General features: G+C 44.9%; 3 protein-coding genes across 10 annotated transcripts; 1 reads left to right on the top strand and 2 right to left on the bottom strand.

Moving 5' to 3' along the window:
* Positions 1–258: 258 nt before the first annotated feature.
* On the top strand, positions 259–21,430 carry gsg1 (germ cell associated 1). 5 transcript variants are annotated; one of them, XR_015103163.1, is made up of 14 exons: positions 259–544; positions 903–1,202; positions 2,167–2,214; positions 2,297–2,461; positions 2,545–2,656; positions 2,788–3,050; positions 7,624–7,787; positions 7,871–7,958; positions 8,051–9,312; positions 9,497–9,641; positions 15,758–15,880; positions 18,506–18,652; positions 19,140–19,231; positions 19,447–21,430. XR_015103163.1 is itself a non-coding variant. In XM_086132373.1 (7 exons), the coding sequence occupies exons 1-7, from the start codon at positions 511–513 to the stop codon at positions 7,626–7,628; spliced, it is 927 nt and encodes a 308-aa protein (XP_085988499.1). In that variant the 5' UTR covers positions 259–510; the 3' UTR covers positions 7,629–7,858. The 5 variants fall into 5 exon arrangements, 2 of the variants coding, with proteins under 2 accessions (XP_085988499.1, XP_085988498.1); XR_015103162.1 differs by having other exon boundaries at positions 7,874–7,958; positions 8,051–9,641; XR_015103161.1 differs by having other exon boundaries at positions 8,051–9,641.
* On the bottom strand, positions 4,484–8,863 carry emp1b (epithelial membrane protein 1b). The gene is made up of 5 exons (XM_086132378.1): positions 8,738–8,863; positions 7,240–7,330; positions 6,041–6,149; positions 5,678–5,818; positions 4,484–5,584 (listed from the first exon to the last, which is right to left on the bottom strand). Exons 2-5 carry the CDS (start codon positions 7,315–7,317, stop codon positions 5,424–5,426), a joined length of 489 nt encoding a protein of 162 aa, XP_085988504.1. The 5' UTR covers positions 7,318–7,330; positions 8,738–8,863; the 3' UTR covers positions 4,484–5,423.
* On the bottom strand, positions 16,215–23,047 carry cd9r (CD9 molecule related). Of its 4 annotated transcripts, none has more exons than XM_086132374.1 (9): positions 22,934–23,047; positions 22,515–22,602; positions 20,473–20,572; positions 20,230–20,327; positions 19,144–19,218; positions 18,959–19,060; positions 18,504–18,599; positions 18,341–18,424; positions 16,215–18,061 (listed from the first exon to the last, which is right to left on the bottom strand). In XM_086132374.1, exons 2-9 carry the CDS (start codon positions 22,578–22,580, stop codon positions 17,864–17,866), a joined length of 819 nt encoding a protein of 272 aa, XP_085988500.1. In that variant the 5' UTR covers positions 22,581–22,602; positions 22,934–23,047; the 3' UTR covers positions 16,215–17,863. The 4 variants fall into 4 exon arrangements, with proteins under 4 accessions (XP_085988500.1, XP_085988503.1, XP_085988502.1 ...); XM_086132377.1 differs by having other exon boundaries at positions 16,215–16,912; XM_086132376.1 differs by having other exon boundaries at positions 22,866–23,002.
* Positions 23,048–23,106: the final 59 nt, after the last annotated feature.

Here is a 23,106-nt window from a genome sequence, read left to right as displayed (position 1 = left end):
CCTGCTGGTTCCACAACTCAAAAGTGAGTTGTGGACCCGTTTTGGCTTGGGTGGGTATAACTTGTTTTTCAATCCTTTGCCCAAAACAACATCAATCTTCTGGGTAGAATGCGTGCAGTTGTCAAATAAGTCATCCTCGGGGCTTTCCCTTGGTGTCACCACCTCGCAGACCCACGCGCAGTCGTACTCGGCAGCGAAAAGCAATGTTCATGTAATACTCTCGATTTGTCACGTTTTCATCATGTCAAGGTCATGACGATGTCACAGATCAAAACGGAAGGAGACCACCCGGGGGAACACGATGCAGCGGCGGCAGGGATGAAATGGAGAGAAGATGAATGGGAGAGTTGGAAATGAGTTACAGAGCCAAAATGAAAACAGATGGAAAAGAGTTGTCTGGTTTGGATTAATATGGATTAAAAAAGAGGAGTGTGTGTGTGTGTGTGTGTGTAATATGCACACAGTTGTGTCTGACTGCTGGCTTCCTCATTTGGCACTCCTCACGATGTGATGAAGAGGGAGAGCAGGCTGCAAGTAATGCAGGGTGAGTGCATTTTTCTTATTTTTAATTGAATTTAACGTCTGTATTCATGTACGTTATGTCAAATTAAGTCTGATTCAGAAGTGGGTGTTTGCTTCTGCTTTGCTTCTCTTTGACCCCTAATTGCCATAACTTTGCTGTTTTTTCTGTTGTATTCCCCCCACCCCCTTAGTGAAATCCTTTAAATTGGATAAAAGCCTGCACCTTTTGTGGAAAATCAAATTCAAAATTGTCAGTCAATAGTTGTTTGCAAGTAATGCGATGAGACGAGACAAAGTTTGACCCCCCCTGTTATAAGGCCCACGCACACACACAGCCGTACGATTCTCCGCACCCACTGACCAGTGTCTCCGCCACCCAGGCATGATGGCGTTCCTTCAGCAAATGCGTTCCCCGGCGCTCTCCTTCATCCAAACGGTCGCGTCTCTCTGCCTGGCTGCCATGGCGCTCGCGTCCTCCTACTGGTGTGTGGGCAAACAGAAGGTACCCAAGCCTCTGTGCTCCCCCACCAAGCATAGCAAATGTATCCCGGTTCCCGGCCTGTCCAACTCGTCCAGCGTCCAGTTCTCCTGGGAGACGGGAGACGACCGCTTCGTCTTCCCCGTCTTTCACACGGGCCTGTTTGTCACTTGCGAGGAGAACATCTACACGGATGCGTGGGGTGAGTGCGGAAAACGCAACGCGCAAGGCCGCGGCGAGATGTTGAGAATATTTAAACGTGGTGCTGAAAAGACCAGATGGCAAAGGACATGCACAGCCACAGTATGAGGTACGCTTATGGAATCGAATGATAACCGGTGCCACAGCTGTTCGTAATTCTGCCGTTACAAAGATCATGACATTGGATTGAAACGGTGTTTAGAAATATTCATTTAAGACTGAAGTCTCCAAACGAATGCCCACGGGCCATTTGCGGCCTGCCATCCACTTTTCAGCGGCCCACGTCAAAGACCAAAAATTACATTTGACATGGGGCCCGCAAAGTCAGCATTATTATTTTGTGAAGGCAAGATATTAGATACCGTACAACAATTGCGTTGGCTCTCATTAAATGGTCGAGATGTACCTGGAGTTTAAACGAGATCCTCACGTTAATGCACAAAACTGTTATCATTAGCTGTCCATGCCACAGTTGTGCCATTTCCACTGGGATTAACGTGAGTGCAGCACAGTGAGATGAAGATCCACACAAACAGGAAGTGCAGACGGCAAATTGGGTCATAGAGGGAGTGGAAATCCAAGGTGAGAATCGGGCCTGAGCTCCCGGTCTGTGTTAGTTGCAATTTGTGTGTGCGTGCACGCTCGCTCATCCTAAAGGGGATTAACTCAAGTGTGTTTTCTGCTTGTGGAGATTTAGTCTTCAGCAGTATGGCTCAATCATGGATCAGGAATCCGAAGAGCAAAAGGTCAATAGAATGCACAAACACGGGCTGAATATCATCCGATTATCTATTAGTGATTAATTATACCAGAATTGAACCCAGCACCTCTGCGCTGTGAGGCCGACGTGCGAACCAGTCAATCAACGTGCCGCCTTCACAAGCATTTTTTTCTCGGGTGAATGATCGACTTCCAGATTGTATGACTTCATGGGTGTCCACTGTCCTGTCTCATTTCTATTCCAGAGGAGAAGTGTCGGCGGTTCTACACTTTGACGCCGAGTTCTGAAAGAGGTGACTTGCGTCCCTCCTTCTGGGCACATTTTAAATTGCTCGTAAATTCCTTCGGATGCTTTGTCCTTTTCTTTTCCCTCAGCCATGATGTGGCTGTCGCTGTCCTTGGAGCTCCTGTACGTGGGTCTGCTGCTCATCAGCTGCATCCTGCTCTCTGTGCAGTTGTGCATCAGGGCCTGGTTCCCCTCCACGCAGCGCTGCGGCCAGCTGCTCAACGCCTTTGCTGCTGTTTTCACAGTCTTGGGAGGTACAGAATTGCTTTATGCACTGATGCCTGTGGTATTCTGGAGTACAGTCTATCTTTTTTTTTTTTTTTTTTTGCCTCCCCAGGTCTGCTTGGAATGGTGGGTCACATGATGTTCATGCAAGTGTTTCAGACTACAGTGTCCATGGGCCCAGAGGACTTCAAGCCTCACAGTTATGGCTACTCTTGGGCGTTTTAGTGAGTACATTGAAACGTACTGCGCGCATTGCAGCAAATTCTTCATAAAGAGGCTTGATGCCTTTGAAGTCAAATGAAAGTGCGGGATGTTTTCAGTCGTGAACATATTCCCTGTTTTGCGTCTCCTTCAGCGTGGCCTGGTTGGCCTTCACCGTCTGCATGTCGGCTGGCGTCTCCACCCTGAACAACTACACAAAGAACGTCCTGATGGTGGGAGCGCGGCTTAACTCCAGCCTCAACCCCTTCAACTTTGTGGGGCTCCTGCCCCCGGCACCATATTTCTCTGCGCCGAACTCCGGCGTGGCTCACGCTTTTCACCAATCCCACGCGCCAATCTCCCATTTGTCCCCTTACTACGAGCAGCCGCCATCCAAGTCACCACCACCACCACCCGGTAAGCCTTCCTACTCCATTCCTCTACCCTACTCGCCGTCCTTCCCTCCTCCGTCCTCCCACCTCGCGTCTGCATCCTCTTTGCACCGCTTGTCCCTCCCATCTCCATCTCACTCGCCCAGCTCGCCCGCTCTTGTCCGTGGACCTCTGAAAGGTCATCAGGAGAACATGGTCCCCCTTTACACGACGCAGGATTACTGCAGCCCTCTTTGAACCCTTTTGGTGCAGTTCATTCGGTCAGGTGCTAACACAGTTTTCGAACTCGTGTGCGGATCAAAATCGACCAGTGGTCTGGTTATGGTTCCCAACAAACTTTGGTGCGATTCACTTGATTTATTTGCCAGTGTAATGTAGCTTGTTAGACTATCCGACCATTCATTTTAAAAAAAAGTTTGTTTTTTTAATACCGCTTGCCCTGTTCAGGGTCGCAGTGAGCTGGAGTCTATCGCAGCTTACTTGGGGCGATAGACAGAACATACCATGGACAAGTTGGCAGCAAGGTTATTCTAGTTAAAACTAAAGTCATAACTGAGACTAAAATTGACCAAAAAGAAAAATCATTCAAGCTAGCTTTTTTTTTCTTTGTTTGTTTAAAACGAGTCTTTTTCACCCAAGCACCGCTAGAGATGATGATACAATGCTAATCAAGCCTCGAAGTTCCTCCAACATCTTGCTGTATTTTTCAGTCTTTTATCTTTTATATTTGGTGTTGAGCCACAACACACACAAGCGCTCTCCTGTTTTCTGTCATGCGTGCGACTTGTCAGTGATATGCAATGGTGATGGGAATTACTACTATGCTACAAATTAGCATGCCAGTTGTCTCTCGTTGGTAAAAAGCAAAGTCATCTGATTATTTGACTTTCCTGTAGCAGAAAATAAACATCCAATAATTATTCCTTCAGAAGAATTCATCTTTGTCCTCACCGGGTGTCCGTCCAAACAGAATAGCGTACACTATTCCGTTTCACCACAGGGGGCGACAGAACTCACTCACTCCAGCTTTATCAAAAGAAAGTAAAAAAAAATTATTATAATGAAGATAGAAACAAAATGTTATGATCCTCCAACCGAAAAAAGTATCGTTACAGCGAAAATATCCTGCGTTTTTGTCCCCGTCAATTCAAACGTGAGCATTTTCTAAAAATGAAATAAAACTACCTTGAATTTAAAAGAAAATAGGCCAAATGAAATAAAGAGTAACTGTAAATGAAAACTCCCAAACTACGTCATCTCTGGTCGGCAGTCAATCACGGGGCACAGGGACAGACACGCCTTTCGTATCCACTTGGGCGCATCGATGAAGTGGCGGCAGTGTTGATGACAGGATGCGGTTGCCCTAAAGATGACTCAAGAAAAGTTGGTCCCAAAAATGAAATGGAAACGTTGCGCCCGATAATTGCATATGAGAACAAAACTCTCAAATGACAATAATTGGTTGGAAATCTCTTTTTATTATCGTAAAAATAATTGTCATTGTCATCCATGGTGAGAAACAACAAAACAGCATTAGATATACAAAGCAGAACAGGAAACGTATTTACATTTAATGTGGGGCGCCAGTTTGTTTTTGTTTTTGTCTGTCAATTCCTTAGTCAGCAATGACATTTGGAAGGCAGTGAAGGTGTACATTTTAAGAAAATTGCTTTAAATTTGGTTTTTACCGGAACAAAAATATGAACAGTTTCTAGTTTCTTGAAAGCACTAAAACAAACACGTCATTTAGAAGGGTCTTACATGATTGAAAAGTTGGTATCTTTAAAAAGATGACTGCGACACGCTTTCTAATATTAAATAATTCCTAAACAAGCACAACCTTCAGACATCATTGTTCAAAATCTATTAGCATTGCGTCATCCTGTCATTGAGTCGTCCTTAAATCTACAACACGGGCTGATGCCGTCATGCTGGGGCAGCACCGGAATAATCTTTAGTAACGCTTAACATATAGCAAGACCATCAAAAATACACAAATTGAAGTTGATAAACTTACAATAAAATAATGGTGGGGGGGGGGGACCTTGAAAAATAATAGACTCACCCTCTTTTTTTTTTAAAATCCACTTATATCCATATTTAAAAGTACGTACGAAGAAGATCACAGATTTTATTTTTTTAAACTTTTTGGGTTGCTGAAAATCATGATGGATCTCACTCTCTCTTTTAGCAACGTGGCGCATATTTAGGCCGAACTCTGTGTGGAAAGAATAAATTCCACTCCATTACAACGTAAGTTGGTTGCGCCTCTATTTTACTGCCATTGTGGAATGTTGCAATCTGCTCTTGCTCAGTAACTAAAGATCAGCTTTTTGCGAAACAGAATAGATCCAGCCGAACATTTTTGCTTGGATGGGTGTTATTTCTAGTATCCCTCTCATGCCGTCTTCTTGCGTAGCACAAAGTAAGTGACGGCGGAGATAAATGTGAGCGCAAAGGAGATCCATGCCAGGATGAAGCAGTGGCCATAAGAACCGAAGCTCTCGTCGAGATGGAAGCGGTCTGTGTAGATGGAGGCTGCGATCATGATGCAGAGACCTGAGAGAGAGAGCAGGTGACGGACAGGCGGTTCGGTTGGTTATCGAAAGAACTCAAAGGAGGCCCCGATCGGAGAACCGACTCAAAACTCACAGGCGAGGGCTTGGAAAATCCCCGAGATGGTGAACCTCTGTCCTTTGTTCAAAGTGAAGAGCTGAGCGACAAACACAAAGATTCCCAGGATGGAGAATATACAGGCAAGCACTGAGGTGGCTTGCACTGCCTGGAGGTAGTCTGCAGGGGGAGTCAGAAAGAATCATGCCGTGAAACGGTGGGCGTCGAGAAATCCGATGAGGTTGAAATATGTCACGCTGCTGCTGGCTCTGAGCGAGCTGATTTGAACACATGGGCCGAGCCGGGGCTCAGTTCATGCTGTGGGCGTAGGAATTGGGAAGTAGCGCGCGGGCATACGACCGGGTTCTCCCTCTGACTGATGGCGACATGTGTGCGTCTTACCCTGTGGGTAATGGGAGCCTGTTGGAAGATCGGTGTAGTTCCACTGTCCGTTCATATATATCCACCGGGCCCAGACGTCAGTGGATAGGGTGTCCGTCACCCACCAAGCCTGAGGGTGATTGTAGAGACAATTGAATTGTTCGGCTAATACAAAAGTTGCAGTACCTTATAATCATTTGTGTTCACTCCGTGACTCAATGGACTCAAATCAAAATTCCATTGAAATGAATTGAAATGATGTTAATTCGTTCCGGCCTCCACAAAGCAAAAATTGTGTAGGTGGTTAAGTGACTTTTTTTCTCCATGTCCGCAACCGTCTGTTCTGTTGTTGCTGTAATACTCGTGTGATTATTCTGAAAATTCGTGTTTTTATATACTTAGCCAATAAATATGATTCTGATCCTGAATCTGATTCCCAAAGCGAATTGGCGCCTGTCGCTCTCCATCTTTTCACTTCACTTGAGAGGAAGTGCGTGCATCCAAGGCTCACTTGAAATGAAATTTTTGGCTAACAGGTTAACCCTAATTGTAGGCGCAACGCAAAACAAAACAAAAAAGTCAACCAAACTATCTATCGTAACTTGAATAACTTGTAAGCTGGGACAAATTCATGCGCGCGGCGGCAAATATGTTGCATTTCATTGTTCATTGCGTGAGGAAGTGTTCACTCCTCGTGTTGTGACATGTTTGCAATCCAAAATCAGAGTGCGGAAGGTGGCATTCCGCAAGTGTCGATTTGGTATGCGGCGCTCACGACAACAATGTCACATATTTGTGCGTGAATGACGAGTATGTGCAGGCACGCCGTCTCCCTCAAGCGTCACCTGCAATTTAAAAGCAATAACAGAGGAAGACAGCCACGTGCTTCATCCATCTCTCGTCCATGTCAACTATAGCCCCGCCCACTTATCATGTTATGTCAACTACAGCCCCCAACCCCCTCCGCAAACGCCCTGAAAGAGTAAGACGGTGAGCCGCGGCCTGAGTGAAAATGGAGACTTTGACTCCTAAGAGTTGCCAATCAATCACTCGTCGGGGCGTCTTTTTGCTGCCACCAAAACATACCACAGCAGACTTCCATCACAGTAATTTTGAAGTCAGTTGTGGTTTGGCATGCCTTAAAGCCTCACGGCGATGAGGAAGCCGTGCGTGTGACTGTGGGTTCACGCAACGAGGTGTGTAGGAGCTCAAAAACATACATTGTCGATGGTAGCCACCAGGAGTAGGATGATGCAGATGATGTGCAGGGCAAAGATGCCGGCGAGGAGAATCAGCATGATGGCGGCGGCGCTGTGTGAGACGAGGGCAGAGAAAGCTGGTGAAAAGCTGTTGGGTTGCTTTATTTTTTATTTTTTTTTCCTTCATGTGACACAGCATTCTCTTTTTAATGAATTTGAATCAAAAGTCAAATATGGCCGCTAGTTTTCCGAAGTTGAGCCAGTTATGTCAGCTTCAAGACACACACACACACACACACACGCCCATTTTCATAAACACACAGGAGGCGAGCAAGGCCAAGTCTTGGCTCACATTCCTTCTCTTTGGTTTTTCTAACTTCTAATTACTTTGAGTTCTCTCCAAAGCATGACTGTTGGCGTTCATTCGTGGGGACCGAATACAACAAACTGAATCTTGACGACGCTTGAGGAAACTTTGAGCGTGTGAAGGAGGGAAGCTCATGGCGGGAAGATGAGTTTGGACTTGCCTGCTGACGCCTGCAAGAAACCTGCCACTCCTTAAAATAACCGTAAGGAATATTCCCCCCTGCTTGACTGGGCCTAAACTTATCCCTCCTCGAGTTTGAATTTCTGCATGTAAATCCGCACTCAGCAGAGCGCAAAAACCACACTGGAACAGTTCAAATCAATTCAAGGCGCATTGTCACATCTGTCAACCTAAAGAGGCGGCCAATCGCCGAGTAAGTACTTTAACGATAGCTTTAATTCTGTTTTGTTTTTTGTACCCAAATTCATATGACGGCTAAGATTTTTTTTCCCCTTTTTTTTACAGTGGCCAGACTGGGTGTGAAGTCACATCTGGAATGTGCTGCTTCTCCCCACAGTAAAAAGGAGTGGTCAAGGGTTGGGCCAAGGCCCTCTGCCTCACGCGCGCGCACGCACGCACACACAAACAGCCAAGAGCATTAATGTGGACGCCGAAACACGTGTTCACGCCCGACATATTAACATGAATGTTTGGCCGCCTTTTTTATCTCCCTTGCACTGCTACAGTGAAGTGAAAGATTTGAGTTTCAAATATTTGTGTTGTATAATCTCTGCCGGAGGCGATGGCACATAAAAATGCAGACGTGCTCATCAGCTCTTTTTTTTTTTTTTTTAAGTCGGGGGGTAATATTTTAATGAATTAACGGGGGTGGGGGGTGAGCATAGAAAAGGCGAGGAATGTCAAGAAGTTGGAAACTTGACATGGAAAAACACACACTCTCAATTTTCCCCGCCACATTCAACACAAGCACGTTACATTGCATTACACCGCAATAAACCGAACGTTCCCAAACCCCAAAATGGCCCTTCTCGTGGCAATAAAAGCGTAAAACATCCTAAATGTTATTTTAAACGGATAAGGAACTAGTGGGTTCGCACAAGCGCACTCTCAACTACTCATTACAACAAGCAACAATTTCTCAAAGTTAAGAATTGTTCACCGAGTTCGGCAATAGGGATCTTCACAACTTACTGTTTGACGGCTGTCTGTCTCGAACACTAATTTCAGACTCAGCCTGGCAAAGTACAAACAGGAGAGACGACCAGTCCGCCTACTTTTGCCCCACCTTCTTTTTCAAGTCCACACACCCATCTTGCCTCTGCCGACTCCCCAAAAGAAAAAAAAAAAAAAAACACACTCCGTTTCACTGTGTCCAACCCACCCCTTAGTTTTTAGTGGTCCAGCTCGCACCCCCACAACTAGCCGCTGCTGGCCCAGCCCCTCCCCCTTTCTGTCCACACACGCCCCCGCGGGGGGACTCTTATACAACATCCTTTTTCTCCTTCGGTGTCTCCTGACTTTGTCGCTCAGCTGATGGTGAATTTGTTCTGGGAGGGCAGCAGATGACTCACTGAGGTTTTGGTGGGGGAGGGGGGAACTCCCTAACAGTGGACACTGATGAATGTGCGCAGGTTACCATGGCGACAGACTGGCCGGATCATAATCACACACGATACGGGCAAAAGCATCGGTCGTGACGTCTGCAGAGGTTCTCCCCGTTGGCATATTAAATAGCTTCCACACCGGAAGACTTACAAAATAGTGGGGTGTGTCTCCCTTTTTTGTTTTGTTTTTTGACCATCAATCCAGAAAGTCTGAGCCCACTAAGCTATTACTGTGTGTGTGTGTGCACGCGCGCGTTTTTAGACATCGACACAAGCGCAATGAAACATAAGGTTCCAGTAGCATTTCTTCCTGATCAACACCCTTCTTTTCCTGCTTTTGTTTCAGAGGAAGACGTTTCAGGAATAAAGAATGTTGCTGGTTGCAATCGAGAGAGAGGTGGGGGCAATTGAGTGCATGTCAAGGCTTGAGCGAGGAAGAAAAAAAAGAAGGGCGGGGAAGAGACGGGTGGAGCGAAGACATGGAGGCAAAGGTAACGAGAAATCGAGGAGGCCGCTTCACACTCGGAATGAATTATTATTCCACATTGCTCGCTTATAGCTTGTGGTATATGGGTTTGGTCTTTCCAGTGAGTCAAAGTCATGTGCCACTCCACCACGTGCGGCGGCACTGCATTTTTTTTTCGTAAAAGGGAAACTTTTGACGGCCAAGGTCCCTGAAATGATATCATGTTGCCCAATGTACGGCGAGCACGTCATCGGTACGCGTTGCTTCGTCTTTGCTTTCCGACTGTCGTGGATTTCAAGAGGTACATCAAAAGTATTCGTGTGCTATTTCTTGCCATGTTCATAAAGTAGGCGTAAAGCAGGAAAGCGCGATCTCAGAAAAACGGATTTTCAACAAAACAACCCAGAGAAACAAATTTGTTGAACGGTTTATTACCAGCGCGTACGCTGAGAAAAAAAATTAGATTTTTTTAAGATATCTATTTCTAGAAAAAAAATGTAGCTAAATCCAAACCGTGTGCAGCCACTTGAAAAAAAATAAAATGAAGTAATTTTTTTCAGTGTGGACAAGCTCCAAACATGAATGTAAATGTGATCAGGTGTACTTATTCAAATAAAACACGAGTTGGACCTGCTTGTGCACTTTTGACACATGGAACCACTTTGAATAACTGCCACTCCCGAACTGTTGGAGTTTACAATTCACTGAGCCTCGTGGTCCCGTCCGTGCATATGCTAGCAAGGTGCTCGTCGTGACTTATTTAACAGTCAGGAAAGTGACCTTAGGATTGACTTGGTGGATAACCTGAAGGCAGGTTCAGATGAGTGCATCCATTTTGGCGAATGAGGAAAGGATCCGCCTCGTCTAAGAGTCAGGGCGGGGATGGGGTGGGGGGGACGGGGGTAAGGCCAGAGAATGAGTCAGACTTTTTGGAAAGGCAAATCGGCATCAGAGGATTCAGCGGAACGTCACGTGAGGAAGGAATGCAAGGACCACGGGCCGATGACTGCATGGCTCGACTAAAATCTGTCCCGGATTGAGGTGGAGGGAACTGCTTGGAGGGGGCAACTGGGGAAAGGGCGGATGAAATGCTGGACTTTGGAAAAAGTGGGATTGATGGAATGTAAAAACGCATCAGGAGTGCAAAGGCTAGAGAGACGTCAGAGGAGGAATAACATAAAATAAAAGCGACAGAAAAAAAATGATTACATGCGATAAAGACCCCAAAAATATACAGCATCACTAAAACACAAGAGGGCAGGGTTTGAAGCCTCCAGTTATAAGCAGATTTTTTCTTTCAAATGTTGTTGTACTTATTAGAATTCCCCCAAGGGGACCGTCAACTTGTGCTTTTCTGTGTATTTGCATTCCACACCACACACAGAACCAGATCGCGCACATCCAGGCGCGCATTACACGATGTGCTTACAGTGCCGCGCCTCAGAGCTTGCAAGGAGGGGTGTGGGGATTGTGCCTTGCTCAAGGGCAATTTGACAGCGCTTTGGAAGCGGCTCATTTTGTCCCGAGTGGGACCTGAGCCAGAACCCTTCGGCTTCGCAGCCCGAGCCCTTACATTTCACCCGATGCCGCCACCGTTATTTGAAAGACTCAAAGTTGGCTGTAGCTGAGTTTTGCTCTGACCCCCCACAGAGGATGGCAAAATGCAGATGTCACCAAAGGCCAGGTGGCTGTGAGCTTGAATCTGAAATTAGATTTGTTAAATGCTCGCGTAGTTTTAAGTTTCAGCAAACAGCACTTCTGATTGTGATGGCCCTGGGCAGATTAGATTGACATGGCAGCATTTATCGGCTAAAATCTAATTGGACCCAAAAACACACACACACACACACACACATACAGCACTGGAAGCAGTGCAACCAAAAAAAAAAAAAGGAAGAGAGCAGACCGTTGGGAATAAATGAAAACAATTTCATGGAACAAATATTCAAACAAAAGTTATAAATGAAGGTCAGGCCTTCTGATATTGTAGAGGCTAGCAGAAACGGCGTTGCTAGCCGTAGCTGCGGTTCTTTGTACAATCTGGCTACCGTGCCAAAGATAAAGGTTTCTATGTCATTACATTTTGTCGCCAATGATGTAGTATTGAAATATTTTCCAATATGTTTTTACTTTGGCGGGGAAAAGGGCCATAAAGTGTGACCAAATACGGTCCCTGGCCTGATGAAAGGCTACAGATGTGCCTACGGCCTGGAGGTGCCGTTATCAGTCATTTCCTTCACGCAGAGCTGGACTTGTGTAAACAAAGCGCTTATATCGTTCATTTGTCGGACTTCTCAAGTTACAATGGATATTCTCTCCCCCGTACTTCGGCATAGATATATATCGACACTAAGTGCTCCACCCCGGGGGCCATGCTGGCATCGCAACCTTGCGATTAAATACGCGACGTGGTGATAAATCTGAGATTAGAAACCGTATTCGCCGCGCAGTGTGAGGCAGAGGGAAAGAGTGAGGCAAGAAAGAAGCAGGATAGAGAGGAGAGAATGCCGCGGAACCCGATTGTGTTCTGGGCGTGTCGAACCCCACCCTTAGGTCAGGTAAACCAACGTTTCCTCAGTGCCGTACGTACGGTGTGATAGAACAATCCCCGAGGTCGTTTCACTGAATAAAACCATTGGACATGCAAATTTTTGGGGGGGACGGTTGAATGATGCAAGAAGTGGTCTGCCACCAATGCAGACTTATCTCGGGGGGGGGGGGCAGAGACTTGGCCAACAAGACGCTGTTTTGAAGCAGGCACAAGTCAACTAATCACATGCCTGTGTAACGATCGAGTCGACCAATGGGGTGGCTCGCTCAACAAACAGCTCTTTGTCATACTGCAATTGCAGGCGAGTACCGGAAAAACCAGAATCACCGAGCGTAGTTTGAACAGTGTGATATTGTGTGCTTGTGTGTGTGTGTGTGTAATACTAAGTGTTGTGCGCACACGTACAAAAAAAAAAAAAAAAGATGAATCCATGAAATGAAATGCTCCCAAGCATTCCTGGATGAGGGTGGTGCTTCTATGAAGTTCCTGTTTGGAATTTACTGTGGGATTTTAGGAGAAGTGAATGCAGGGGCACAATATGCTATTCAACACACACAACTGAGCTATGCAACTCTTTTGACATTTTTTTTTTAACTTCCCAAGAATGAGTTACATGCCCTGTCACGATAAGAATTCCAGTCGCTTTGAACGACATGCGCCCTTTTTAGCGCCAGAACGCCAAAGCTTCTCTTTTCAAACTGCGGCCTTTTAATCAGGAATGCGTGTACGCTTTGTCTCTTTGACGCAAGCAACGGTCTTCAGTGAGATGCAAAGTCTTGTCGCATGGCATGTGACTCATGTTTGTTGGATGATAATGCCTTGATTAAGGTGTTTGTGAAGGGAGGGAGCCTTTCAACATGTTCGTGGGAAGTCAAGCGGCGTCGCGCATGCCAGATGAGCTCGCCCGACCACAGCCAATGAGACTGCAGCCTGACACAATTGTAAAACTCCTCGTCTGCGGTTTGTTCTTCAGTCCGCTCATTCCATTGCTCCCTTGCGTGTCACACCCTGCCAAAAGACACACGAATGCTCGGTTAAAAAAAAAAAAGAAAAGAAAAGAAAAAACAGCTAAGTGTTGATTAAAAGTGGCGGTGCCTTGAAATATTTTTCACTTTGAGGTGGGAGGTTATGAATTAGAAGGGCGAGCTCGAGCTTACCTTGAAAGATTGAGTTTGAGGTCTGCCCCGCCCCCCGGCCTCGCTTCCGGTGTGGGCGAGCTTGCGTTTGATGATGATTTGGAACTGCACGGGCATGCTCCCCGAGTCACACATGTGCACATTCACATGCGGAATACGCATCTGGCTCGTGACACATCGGCTCCCGAGACAAACAAAGACAAACACTTACTCACTCACCAAGGGAGTGACACAGAAATCTTTTTTTTCTTCCCTTTACTACAGTTTGTTTCACAGGGTTGGTCATCGGTCTCCATTTCCCTGTACCCACGCCTTGTTTACGTCGTTGAGAATGAGAATTTACTATTGTAGGAAAAGTTGAGGTCACGCTTGTCAAATTTACGCGGCACGGCGCCACATGTGGCGAGCGGGTGTGCCGCACAGTCAAACGCTCGGGGTTCAAACTCACTCGGTGCTTCGTATACAGTACGCGCCACCCCTGCCTTCAAGTATGTTTGTCCTCACTTGGCATTAATACTCGATAGAGAAGGATAATAAACGGAGAACTAAAGTGGGCTCACTCCATTTTTGTCTCCTTTTGACGTTAGATGCAGAAATGGCTAGAGAAGCGTCATATCTATTTAATTTCAATTGAATTTCCATTTTAACATAGATGTGGCAGTCCATTTTGGCATTTCCCCATTCATCAGCGCAACAACGGGGCCAACTCCCATTTCCAAGATGGCCGCACCCATGAAACCCGGCTTCCCCCTGTGCAAAAATATCCCAGAAGCTTCAGTTCAGACACTGATGGAAGACCCTCAGTGTGTTCTAATGTTAGTGTCAGTGAATTTTATTCGACTGACTCTTCTGTAAATGACGACATGTCATGTAACATGACAACAATTGAGTTACGTAACTAACTACCCACTAACTACTCAGAACTGGAGTGGGATATCCCACTCTGAGTAGCTCAGTTGCACGTCAATGAATTGATGTCCTTATACATGAAAAACAAATCTTTTCGAAGCTTTATCAAGTGAGAAAGAGCTTCACAGAAAAAGCAATGCAAATCAAATTAGGCCCTCGTCGTATCATTTGCATGTTGGGTGCTTGCCTTTGGTCTGAAGAGAATGTGAAAATGGGGGAACCCATTTAAAAAAACAAGCTTACATGAGGCACTTGTGTTTTGCTACATTACGGCCTCCAGTGGGGCAAATGTGAGGCGCCCAAGCCACTGTGTTTACATTCACTTTAAAAAAACACACACATTTGCCCAAGCTGACCCGTTTCCATGGTGACTGGCCAGCGGTTTTTCATTCTTGATTCACTATCCCTCACCCCCACTGCTGTGTTTTTCTGCGTCGGCATAACTACACTCAACTCTAGTTTCTCCTCACGTGATGTTACTCCTTTTTTGGAACATTTCTGCTCCGCCTGTTTCCGCCTGAGAGCCACCCCTGTGTTTCGGCTGCGCCCACAAAGTCTCTCTCTCTCTCTCTCTCTCTCCCCCCCCCAATGAAATGCAGCCATGCACGCTGTATTCTCACTTGAATTCGAAAGAAAACAACTCCAGGCTGTAGCTAGGCAACTCTAAAATGTGAGTCATCCAACTGCCGCACCCATCATCTACTGAGCAACACACACACGCACACGTACACGCACACACGCGCAGTTTAGGTTTGACACTCATGAATTCTTCAAATATAGCAAAACTCAATGTGCATCGTTGTCGTTCTCACAACCAACTAACTCGCATGATATAAAAGAACATAGCGGACCCATCTTGACGACAACAGTATGATCAAGGCTTGGCTTTTTTGTCCGATTGTCACAACAGTGGACAGCAGTGTGATCTTATAATAATAATAATAATAATAATAATAATATCAAGTTCAACGTCATGCTGATACAGTACAATAATAATTTCCACTTCGTGATCAATGGAAGTTTAAAGGGATCATCTAGCGAGGATCGTCCATTTCTCACAAACAAGCTCTATTTAACATTAGTTTCTGTTTGAAAATTAAAAAATAATTTTGAAAGTATGAGCTTGCGTTTTCAATTACATTATTTTGTTTCGGAGAAATCACTAAATAAATAACTACTTTAAAACCGCCGTTTGGAAATGAGCAACCTTGTACTTAGGTACCCTGTATGGCGATAGATTGATAAAAGGCAATAGGACGCCCTCTAGCGGACGAAAGGCAGCATTAGAATGTATCCCATTTTATTTCAGTTTTCAAACATGCTTTTATGTCATTCAATAATTGGTGAATTCATTGATTAGAAATAATGAAATAAAATCGGAGTGAAATGAACATGTTTATTCCTGCCACGGGTGTTTTATCCTCCCCTCCAAAGTTTTCAGATATTTAAATAATGCCTGATTTCAGCGCAGCTGTTATCTGACTTGGTTACCTTTTGCCCGTGCGTCTAAATGTAAACGTTACATTTCCACTTGCTTTCTCTTAGACAAATCCTTGAACAGCTACCATCCCGAGGCCCGCCTGCCTCTCGACTTCATGCAAGGAAGACGACTATATTTGGAAGTGAGAATGCAGCTCCATACAGCAACTACATGCTTATCGACAAAGGGTACGTTACGGCAGAGTCATGTAATTGACAAATATTCTTGTCCAGGTTTTGCTTTTCAAGACAGTTTTATTTGCGGTTCCGTGTACATTCGCTGTCCTTTTCGACATTAGCATTGTAGCAATTGTCAAGGCTTGTGTACATAGCAGGGATAGTTCATCCATATGATCTTACAAAATCTGTGTGTGCGTGTGTGTGTGTGCGCGTGTATAAGATGTTCCCCCCAAGCAGTGAAGTAATTTTGTGGAAGCCCATTTGATTGATGCAAAATCAGATTCCTGTTCAGATTTTGTCATGAATTAGCACTTGTTAAATTAAAGACACAAAAATCATGGCATTAATATGAAGTAGCAGTTTATTTATAACAGTATAGTCCGAAGCAAAGTTTCAAAGACAAAAAGAACATTCATGAAAGGCAGCAGCAAGTCTTCAACGGGAAGAGCGACCCCAGACGAAGAAAAAATGTTACGGGTATGTTGCTGGCAAGGTTTTGTTGTTCTATATGTCAAATTTGACCTTCACAAAAATCCAAGACTTTGGACTTCAACAAATCCCCGGTTACGCAAAACAAAACAAGTTGTCTAACTCCTACCAAAGCAGATGGAAGACTTTTAGACACATTTGAGAGAGTAATTTTCAGTCAAAAATGGTGACACTAGCTATTCACCTGACATACGTGTTAAGAAATCAGTTGTTTCAGTGAAAGGTGTCTGATATGGTACGACACAGACCCCCCCCCCCATCCCCAAAACAGCATTTAACTGGTTAAAACCGCTCAGTGCTTCAACAGCCCGTGTTGCTTTCCTCATGTCATCTGAAACGTAAATCCCATCTTGACATGATAAGTGGTGTTTCCGAGCAAGCACTTGCATATCAAAGGACTGAATCTGTCAAGATGGCCATGACGGTTTTATGCTGGTTGGGAATGAAATGGGAACTCTCCACCTAGTAAGCAGCGCAGTAGCGGGCAGAGGCGGCCGTGTGGTCTTTCTTGATCTGTTTCAAGAGGATAATGGTGCACACCAGTGCAATGATCTGGACACAGAAAGGAGAGGGGAAAAAAAGCAAGGGTGGATGAAGCAATGAATGAGCCCCACCTTTTAGAAGTCCAAATTAAACCTGTCAAACAAAGAGTGAAAAGACTAAAGTTTGGCCTTGGGTATACAGTCATCCCTCGTTTATCGCGGGGTTTACGTTGCAAACCACCCCCCCCCCAAAAAAAAACCCCCGTCATAAGTGAAATGCACGAAGTTGTCATCTTTAATTTTTTTTTTGCAATGATTATGTATCTAATCCTATTTACAGGCCCGAGTAGTTAAAAAATATATACTGTAAGTAAACCGCTGACTGTTTGTAAAATTTACTGAACAGAAAGTTGCGTCGACATTGTGGGTTTCGTCATGGAGAAAATCTGACAAGCTCTACAGCGATGAGGCGTGGTGACTGTTGACATTTGTGTACAGTCCCTGAGCCAATCAGAAAGCAGAACACACTGCACTGTTTAAAAAAAAAAGAAAAAGCACGAAAAAAATCTGGGAACAGCGAAAGCATGAACCGTGTTATAGTGAGGGATTACCGTACATTGTTTTTGGGGCGCTAACCAGAAGCAGAGTGCAGCGATGGCAGATGATGGAAAGGAAGGAAAATGATTGATATTCGATTGGAAATGTGAAGGTAGAGTTTAAAATGTACATGCAAGTGCTTGCAGCGCAGGGCCTCGTGCATTTGATTATCTTAAGGTTTGAAAGTGAAGGGCAACCCTCCATTGATTTTTGATGTCGAATTCCCACGATTCCTTCTTTAACCCGCAAAATTGTTCATTTTTATCATTCCATTATTGTGTCACCTTGTTAATTACACTGCCATGGTCATTGCGTGTCGTCCATACCAAACATTTGTGCATGTGTGACAAGTAAAAACTATTTATTTGGAGTTATGGTGTGTGTTTAAAAAAAAAAAAAGTGTAACATGAGCAGACTAAGCCTATCACGCATTGGTGTTGACTGTTGTGTGAGGAGTGAAAGTGATCAGTTCTTGGTCAGGGATTGAGCTGGAGACAAGTTCATGCTCGGACACGTTAGGCAGGGATGGAGAAGTGTTGGTCAAAATGATGTAATGAGGAGAAGACGAGCTGGACACGCCGAGCTTCTCACTGAGGATCGCGCTGCATATTAGAGCAATGATCTTTGTCCAGGGGGATGAAGGGTGGAGTGGAGGGGGGTGGGGGGGGGGAGAAAATTGGCACATTAATTGGCATAAGGAAAATGGCATCTCCACTCTCGTCTTCGTCCCTCCTCCTGCGTGCAAAAGCTCCCCCTCTCCGCCCAGGCCGAGCGTGTGCGCACTGCCAATTGATCTGCTATTTTTGCTCACGGCGGGCCGGCCCAGTGTCCCCACTCGTGGGTTAATTCATAAAATCCGAGATTTCATTTGCTTGCTAAAAAAATGTAAAAATCATCTTACCAAAAGAGCTCCGATTCCAATGAAGACGCCCATCACCATTGGTGCGTTATAGATGAAGAAATCGGAGATGACGCCAGGGCATGTCTGAAAGCAAGTAGCAGAAATTAAGCCGAGCCTGGACAAAAGATTTTGGCCCACCCATGATGTCCACAATCTATCTTACAGGCATGGCGATGTTTTCCAAGAACCCTTTTGGCGCAGGGCATGTCTCTTTAACAGTCTCCAACGCCGTGATGCCTGTCACGCCGCAGCAATGAAACTACACAATGGAGGAAGATCAAGTCAAAGCAGATGAGCTCAAAACACTGCCAAGTAAGAACATTTCAACAACTTATTCCAAATATTTTCTCTGCACAAAGTTTTTTTTTTTTTTTAAGTTTGATAAATTGTTGATGGGCGGCACGGTGGGCCAGTGGTTAGCGCGTCGACCTCACAGTGCCGAGGTGCAGGGTTAGATACCGGCTGCGGCCTTCCTATGTGGAGTTTGCATGTTATGCTATTTGGAAAATGGATGGATGGAAATTGTTGATTCTGTAATTCAAGAATTACGACCAGAAACGGTACAGAACATAACACGACATAAACAAAGCGGCGTTAGGGAGGAGACTCGGTTCTCACCAGCTCATGAATGAACAACAATGTGACACCAAGGCCAATGTCGTTGGTGACATTAAACAGAGTATAGATGCTATTGTAGAACTCCACAACCTTGACCCCGACCTTCAAAACACAGGGGGGAAAAAAAGGGTGGTTGGTAAAAGTGAAGTGCACGACTCCATTTCTATTGGTGACGCCGCAGGTACCTGTTTCCTGTTGGTGTAAACCAGCACGCCAACAGTAATCTCTGCAACCGCCAGGATGAACAAGAGAACGGAGAACTGGAAGAGGAAGGTGAGATTGATCATCATAGTCTGTTGAGGGGGGGGGGCTTCACATTTATTCTCCACGTCATTCGAGTCATGAGCATATCCTTTGTATTCATTTCGCCGTGTTGTGATTGTGGCGACAGTTTGAGTGGCGTAGAATAGCGCCGGATCATACTGAGAGCAGTTTTGTCACGCCAGTAGTCGTCCGCCTTTAACTTCGACTTTCACCTTCACTTTCAGATGTCTGTAATATTAGCGGAGCAGCCCACTGACACTCGACCTTGTTCCAAGTTTTATCAAGCGTGCGGGGGAGAGAAAAGGTCAGTGATAACGTGATGAAGAATAAAGCTTTCACGCAAATGTGTTAAGTTGACCAGCTGTACTTTCCGAAGCTCGATAACTGCATATGCGGCCTTGAAAACAAGATAAGCGTTCTCTCTGTGAAAGCCTGGCAAAAATCATTGGGAGTTTCCTGACATATTGGCGAGTTGAAGGAAATCGCAGCACAGCAAAGTTGGAATATGTTCTTTGCCGATATATTTCGTGTCGCTATGTCACGGTATCATGGTGACGCAAGTTTTAGATCATGTCAACTGAACCACCGAGTCTTGTAATTGTCATCCTTTGGGTATTTTGATTTGAGAATGTCGGAGTCCTCTTCAGACGCCTGCAAACCGTGCTGAATTGTATTTTAGATGAATTGGTATTCATTTTTGAGAACTTTTTTTGTTCTTTTTTTGTGGCCGTCTCAGTGTCCCCGCTGACATGCACTACTTGCACCCGAATAACAGATTTGTCAACGGCAAAGAGTTAATTTTCAAAAACAGTCAGTGGAGCCAAATTTGCGATTTTGGTCTGCATCTTAACCTTGCTGACCCCATTTTTCAAAAAAAGGCAACAAGCACGTTAAATTTCACACATTCATTTTCACATTCGCGCTGAACCACTGCTGGGTTGTAGGTTCTTTTTAACCCGGTGAATGTGGAAATAAAACCCGTATTGGGTTATTTTCAAACATCTCACCAACTGGAGAGCACATTTCTTCTTACTGCAGGCCCCGTATTCTCCGACCATAACCACCAGCAGCATCACTGTGCCAAGCACGATCAGTAAAATCACACCTTGAATCAAAAAAAAAAAAAGGAGAGCAAAGTTGAGGTCAATGAAAAATCGGATTTGATTAAAAAGACGTGAGCATCGGTTCACAAACTGAGTGCCGTTACAGAATACCATATATCAAGATGTATAACGAATTGCCAAACTCACCAGCCGCAAATGTGCCGGAGCCGTTGATCGCAAAGAGAAGTTTGGTGCTCTCACTGAATCTCAGCCACAGGCCCAGGCCCAACAGGGCAAAGCCCAGCACCTTCAAAGCAAAAGCAGAAAAGAACATGTTCCTGTGGCGGCCTGTAAAGGAATTTATTCTTTACTCTGATTTCCGAGCCCCTCTCTGTTGCTGGATCCGTTTAAACCCTTGAAAGCAAGAATGTCGTCTGCTGTTGAGGGTATATCCTGCTTACTGTGATTCCAATCACCTTTAGCGGCCCCGTTCACCCCCACCATTTTTAGGACCCCTCCGGGGGACGTGTTTAGCATCAAAAGGGGAACTGTTAGATCAAGTATCTGCGTTGCTGCCATCACATCAAAGCTCAGACCGAAGAAAATAAGGGGTAGTGGTGGTCTGGTCTCACCTCACCACTCCCAACTTTTTCCAGCCGCACCGGGTCAAATGTGAAGCCGTTATTTAGCTACGAGCATTATCAGCCTGACAGCATATTTTGATTAAGGACGTGACCTCGCGTTGAACTGCCTTCGCAACGAGACTATTCTAGACAACATTGCAGACGAACACCAGACAACGCTGTGCATGTACCCCCCCTTTTACTGACGTGCAGTTTCACACCCAAGGTCTTATTCAAACCTGCTAGAGACAAAAGTGCTGCAACAGTTTTTTGTAAACAAAAGTATTGGAAAAGTTTCTAAGTAAACGAGAAGATTGGGACAGTTTCTAAGTATACGAAAGTATTGGGACAATTTTTAGGAAAACGAATGCACTGCAAAAGTCATTTAGAAAACGAAAGTGAAATATCAATTGAAAGCTACGCTCCGCTTAGAATAGATAAGACTTGTCTTGAGATATTGCTTTTGCGCATCTGTGCTCTGATCACAACCATTGTTTGTATCACACTTGTGCCCGGAACGTTCTGATAAAATCTTGAAGCAACTTCTCCATTTCCAGCCTCTGATTTCACACATCAACTACGCCCGAATTCAAATGAACACCCCCAACAGATGACATGTTAATTTCTTTGTTTCCGGGATTTGCATGAAGGCGTAACTACTCGCCTCTCATTATCGTATTGTCTTTATGTATACTTGTGATTGGATTATTCCAGCGCTTTTCTGACGAAATCTGAAACTCTCAGAAGCTCCAATCGATTCGTATTGTGATAAACTTCAGAAAAGACCATGTGGTGTTGGGTCTTTATTCCGCCTGATAGAGAAAGGAAAGAACCTGTGGACAACCTAAGGAAAGGGACAGCTCCCCCACCCTCTTGTGTATTCATAAATTGATCGCTAGCTTAGTTTTTTTGTTTGTCAGTTTACAATATTATCAAAGGGAAATTCTTTTGACAATTTGTTTCCCTCTAAGTCAGGTAGTGTGCAAGTAAATAAAGGAGAAATAGTTTTGGTTTTGCCAAGTTCTCAATACTGGTACATACATTTCAGAATCAGTTCTTTTTGTTCAACTTTTACTTGATTTAAGTATCTTGACGGTGTGTAGTTTTACTCAACGGGTGTGAGTACTTATTTAATACTATTCAAATGCTGCACGATGAAGTAGGGAATACACGTAGTTGCTGTGAATTTTACAATATTTTACAGCAGAATGATGCGGCAAGTTAGTGGAAACTGTTTTATCCACAATGCATTGCGGGAAACCGTTAAACATTGTAAAATGGTAAAACAAGGAGCTACTGTAGATTTTACATCAATTTGTTCCAGTGTACGTTTTTTCTTTAAGACTTTTTGCATTGTGTCTCGGTTTTTAGCCCAACGAGGAGGAAGGAAAACTTGGCACCGGTATGAGCTGCTTTTCTCCCGAAACGAAACTAACCGAGCAGTCAAGTCCACCCTTTGTTAACTCGTCATTATGTATATATTTTTGGGCCAGATTACTGATCCAATTTTCAATAATCCCAGAAATACCTTCTGGTGAGTTAATATGTGTACGAACGTATGCGTTTTTTTTTAGTTGCTTGTAAGCAAAAACAGGCACCGATGTTCAGAGTGGAGTTCAGACTTACCGCAAAAATCGCGTTGAAGAAGAAGATGATATACTGGCACACGAGGCCACATCCGTCCAAAGCCATGGTTCAAAACGACGGGACGAGTCTGAAAAGCGTTGGAATGTGAGCCGCGGTAATCGCATCAATTGTTTTAACGGTTCACACGTCGAAGATGCGCACGCAAGCTTGCGTCCCGTCCAATGAAAGGACTTGGCTTATTCGCACGCAGTGTTACAAAGACGCGTACGCACTAAATGGACAAACCATCAATATTTGCCGTGCATCATCTGGTCATTAAAATAGTCTCGGCGTTTCCTCCAACATACCCGTGCGAGGAGGACAGCGTGAGTAGACGACTCCGGAACTCACCCCAAAAATCTGTTCTGTGAACTGTAAATACTGTATTCCAACAAGCGAACGGGAGCACAAATACCGACCTTTTAAGATGTGTTCAATGGTGGGATAGGTTGAGCCACTTGGACCGACACGACACAAAGCCGAGACGCAAGATTGTGTGAGAGAGCGAGGGGGAGGATGTGCATGGGGGAGGGTCCAACAGCAAAAAACGGAATTGAAGGAAACAGTCCCTCGTGATAGTTCTTTATCTATT

The sequence above is a fragment of the Hippocampus guttulatus genome, chromosome 16 (genome assembly GCF_054856545.1).
Source record: "Hippocampus guttulatus isolate MCC_2025c chromosome 16, RoL_Hgut_1.0, whole genome shotgun sequence".
Classification (NCBI taxonomy): domain Eukaryota; kingdom Metazoa; phylum Chordata; class Actinopteri; order Syngnathiformes; family Syngnathidae; genus Hippocampus; species Hippocampus guttulatus.
Note: the sequence above shows the minus strand (reverse complement) of the source record. Positions and strands in the feature narration are given on the sequence as shown.

Coding starts and splice junctions, on each gene's coding strand:
- emp1b (XM_086132378.1), bottom strand. CDS start 7,317: ATGCTGATTCTCCTCGCCGGCATCTTTGCCCTGCACATCATCTGCATC. Junction 6,150..7,239: donor TGGTGGCTACCATCGACAAT/GTATGTTTTTGA, acceptor AATCACCCTCAG/GCTTGGTGGGTGACGGACAC. Junction 5,585..5,677: donor GATTTTCCAAGCCCTCGCCT/GTGAGTTTTGAG, acceptor TCTCTCTCTCAG/GTCTCTGCATCATGATCGCA.
- cd9r (XM_086132374.1), bottom strand. CDS start 22,580: ATGGCTTTGGACGGATGTGGCCTCGTGTGCCAGTATATCATCTTCTTC. Junction 19,219..20,229: donor AGAAATGTGCTCTCCAGTTG/GTGAGATGTTTG, acceptor TTCCTCTTCCAG/TTCTCCGTTCTCTTGTTCAT. Junction 18,600..18,958: donor TGTTGTTCATTCATGAGCTG/GTGAGAACCGAG, acceptor TCCATTGTGTAG/TTTCATTGCTGCGGCGTGAC.
- gsg1 (XM_086132372.1), top strand. CDS start 511: ATGAAGAGGGAGAGCAGGCTGCAAGTAATGCAGG. Junction 545..902: donor CAGGCTGCAAGTAATGCAGG/GTGAGTGCATTT, acceptor TCCGCCACCCAG/GCATGATGGCGTTCCTTCAG. Junction 2,215..2,296: donor GACGCCGAGTTCTGAAAGAG/GTGACTTGCGTC, acceptor CTTTTCCCTCAG/CCATGATGTGGCTGTCGCTG.